Genomic DNA, 3,601 nt, shown 5'->3' with positions numbered 1-3,601 from the left:
GCCCTGGAGTTATTTCCACATTGAGTGATTTTAAGAGGTGACATGTACATCATTGTGTTTCCCTAAACTTCCCACGCATTTATATATGAGGTCTTCGTTAATCCATGCCTGCACCAAGTGTTCCCTAGTATCAGGGTGCCATTGATGTTCTTAAGCTTTTGTAGTACCTATTCCATTTCTACTGTGAGACAAAAATAGTTTAACTGATCCTATGTAATCACGACAAGAGATTAATTAAAATGCCAAGATAGGAAACAATTTATTATAGAGAGAAGAAAAATTTCTCATCCAAAATATAGAAATCTGTACAACTTTGCCACAATCAATATACATGAACTGTACAAATTTACACCAGTTCATAATTTACCAAATAAAAGATGACTAACAAAGTTCACAAAATAGATGGTGGTTTGTGGAAAAGACTTTTACCCAATTAAGAACAAGGAAATTACAAACCAGACCTCCACTTTCTAAAAATAAGAAGTTTACTCAGTCTTAGAAAACTACAAGCTAGCAAATGTACAGGTAGCTGGCTGGTGCTAACACCACAGTTCAGACAGTGTCTTTATATGGTCTTTTTAAAGCCTGTTGCCATGGCAGAATCTCATCACTTGCTACTTTTGAGGCCAATGTAAATATCTGACCATTTCCCCAGGTCGTACTTACTGGTTTATCTTACGTACATTTATATATAATTGTAAGTGCTAGGTAAAAGTCTGAAAAATAAAATTTCCAGTACTGTTGTGTTTGTATCAATAAGTCTTGTTACTGAGCTGCCAAAAATGCTAACAATTAATAAATGTAATAGTGCAAATTTACTCTGCAAGACCTACTGCAGAGAATCACTTTATAAATACAGACTGGGGTTGAAAATTGGTGTAAAACTTAAGTAAGATGTCTTGGAGAAACTGACCCTTCCTAGATCTTCTTCACTCCCTAGCAAGTTGCAATCGTTTTGACTCACAGGCTATTAAATCACTGAAAGGTACTGTCCAAACTATGGCACTGTCACTTTAAAGTATACCACTCTAACGTGTGCCAGATCTTCACAGCTGTGACATGGTTTAAATTCCATAATCCATCCCCAGAGGTGCCCACCCAGAGTAAAAACCAAATTTATCCATCCATTTTAAGGTGATCCATCCACAGACTATATCTTAACCTGATACAGTCATCATATTGTAGCTTTTGGAAGGGCTAGTTCTGCCCAAGAGAAGTTCCTCCTTACAGCTTATTCTGCTGTCTACCATTTGCATGTTGGTGTTATTTTGGCTACCTCCTGCTGGTGCAGCTTCATACAGCACACAGATTGAGCCATCCTCTCCAATACGATAGGACACTTCATACGGGTCAACCCATAGAGTGAGTTCACTTGGAAGAAGCTGGAACAGTTCCTGACTGCTCAATCCAATCCGCTGTGCTGCCTGTCCAATGAGAGGATCCATTTTATGGTTGATCCGGATACATCGGTAACCTGATCCCTTGCATGGCTTTTCGGGGAACCAGTGGTGTTTATAATGTTCTACAAAATAAAAAAAAGATTATCCTCCTTAATTCTGTATTCAAAAAGATGTACAGCTAGCATCGCTCTCTTGCAAATTTCACATCTCGAGATGTTGACACACTTATTCTAGAATAAATGACCTGAAAAATCATTATAGCCTTTATTTTTACTGATTATTTACATAAGCCCAGTGTCCCTTGGGAAGTACTCATTTACAAAGTTAGTTTCATGCTAGCATAGACAGAGAACAATGTTTGCCATCTGAGAGGGCGAAATGCAACTTCCTGGCATTCACAGAAACAAATATTTAAGAAGTGATTACACACATAGCAAAAAAAAAAAATGTAAGGGCTTCAAAACTCCAGGAACTAAGAAGGAAAAAAAAGCACCTTTCCAGCATCCTCAAGATCCCACCCATGCTTAGTTCCCCACATTCTAAGGACACCCAAAAATAACCAGGGAAGGAGCTGGGCAGCATTCACCGACTGACTCAAGCTGTATTTCACCCCTGCTCTGCCCAGCCTGTTTTCCAGAGCAAGATGTTTCCAGGGCAATGGCTTCACTTACCTTCGGAGTTTTATCCCACCCCAAACCCTATCGGTCTGGGGCCACTTGTAGCCCCTATCGAGCACACCGGGAGACACGCTCGGCGTTACAAAACCCGCAGGGCAGCGAAGAAACCCTCGGTATTTGATCCTAAACCGGGGCTGTGTGATCCGTTTCCAGAAAAAAAAGGGGAACTGCGACTCAACGTCCACCGCTGAATTTTACTTGACCAAAAAAAAAGGCAACTCCGCAGCATTTTTCCTTCTGGAAACGGGGCGGTTTGAGCCCTTGGAGCGGAGCCCAAGTCGGGGCTGCTCCGAAAGCTTTGTCTCCGGAGCCAAGGGGGGGCTGCCTGCGCGACGCCCCTTTTGTTTACAGCCCGCTCCTGCCGCTCCCGCCCGCCGGCCGGGGTCGGGGGTCCCCGCAAGGGGCGAACCACGGCCGCGGAGCCCCGCTCGCCCCCCGCACCTGCCCCCGCGACGGCTCCAGCCCCTCGGGGCGACAGCCCTTCCCCCCCTCTCCGGCCGCCCGTGGGGCGCTCCCGCGGCCCGGGCGGGCGGCCCCGGGGCGGAAGGGGGCAGCGCGGCCCCTCCGGCCGGAGGAAGGGGTAGCGGCTCCCGCCGCGCCCGCCCCGCCCTCACCTGCCAGCAGCTCCTGCAGGCTCTGGCTGAAGGTCTGCAGCTGCCGCTCGTTCATGAGCCCCTTGGTCCGCAGGAACTTGGAGATAAAGCCCACGGCCGCGGCGATCTCGCGTATCATGCTGGCCCGGGTGTACAGGGCGGGATGCATGGAGGCGGCGGCGGGCGGCAGCCAGCTCTCCGGGGCGGCCGGCGCTGGGACGGGACGGGGCGCGGCGTGGGGCGAGCCGCGCGGAGCGGGACGGGCGCGGGGGCGGCTCGGCTCTAACTGGGAGTGGAGCGGGCGGCGGAGCCCAGATCACATCCCGGGGGCGGCAGCCTCCGCCTCCTCTTCCTGCGGCAGGGGGGGGCCGGCGGCAGCAGCGGCGGCCGCGGCAGCGCACCCCGCATCTCCTGCTGCGAGGGGCGAAGGGAGCTGCCTGCCGAGCGCCGCTTCTTATAGCCACCGGCGGGCGGAAGTGGCGTCAGGGCGCTGGGGGTGCGCCGCCGCCAATCGAGCGATCGCACCATTGTGACGGCGAGAGGTGGGGCGGGGCCGGCGAAAGGGTGGGGGTGACGTAATCGATTGTAAACAAATAGAGCCGCGGAGGTGCGCGCAAGGAGCCGCGCAGGTGTCCTGGTGTGTGCGCGGCGGGGGAGCGTATCCGCGTTGCGGGAGTGGGGGGGTTCCCCCCGAGGAGCTGCGCGGGTAGTGCAGCGCGGCGTGAGAGGGCGCCCGTGGGGCGCATCGCCGCGCAGGTACCGCCCGAGGGAGAGCGGCGCCCGCGACCCGCGCACCGGCGCGGGCAGGGTTGGGGGTGCGCGGCGTGGAGCCGAGCAGCGGTGCGGCCGTGCGGAGGGCTGCCTGCCTGCGCCCTGCCTGCGCCGGGCGCGTAACCGGGCGGGGCTGCCGTGTTCCGCGGCCGTGCGGGCA

The 3,601-nt window shown here is 53.1% G+C and overlaps 1 protein-coding gene across 1 annotated transcript; it reads right to left on the bottom strand.

Annotated features, from left to right (window-relative positions):
• Positions 1 to 234: 234 nt before the first annotated feature.
• Positions 235 to 3,130, bottom strand: BTG1 (BTG anti-proliferation factor 1). The gene is made up of 2 exons (XM_075080667.1): positions 2,692 to 3,130; positions 235 to 1,522 (listed from the first exon to the last, which is right to left on the bottom strand). The coding sequence occupies exons 1-2, from the start codon at positions 2,837 to 2,839 to the stop codon at positions 1,158 to 1,160; spliced, it is 513 nt and encodes a 170-aa protein (XP_074936768.1). The 5' UTR covers positions 2,840 to 3,130; the 3' UTR covers positions 235 to 1,157.
• Between the last annotated feature and the right edge of the window lie 471 nt (positions 3,131 to 3,601).

Source organism: Phalacrocorax aristotelis, chromosome 1, assembly GCF_949628215.1.
Source record: "Phalacrocorax aristotelis chromosome 1, bGulAri2.1, whole genome shotgun sequence".
NCBI classification, from domain to species: Eukaryota; Metazoa; Chordata; class Aves; order Suliformes; family Phalacrocoracidae; genus Phalacrocorax; species Phalacrocorax aristotelis.
This window is presented reverse-complemented; position numbering and strand designations above follow the sequence as displayed.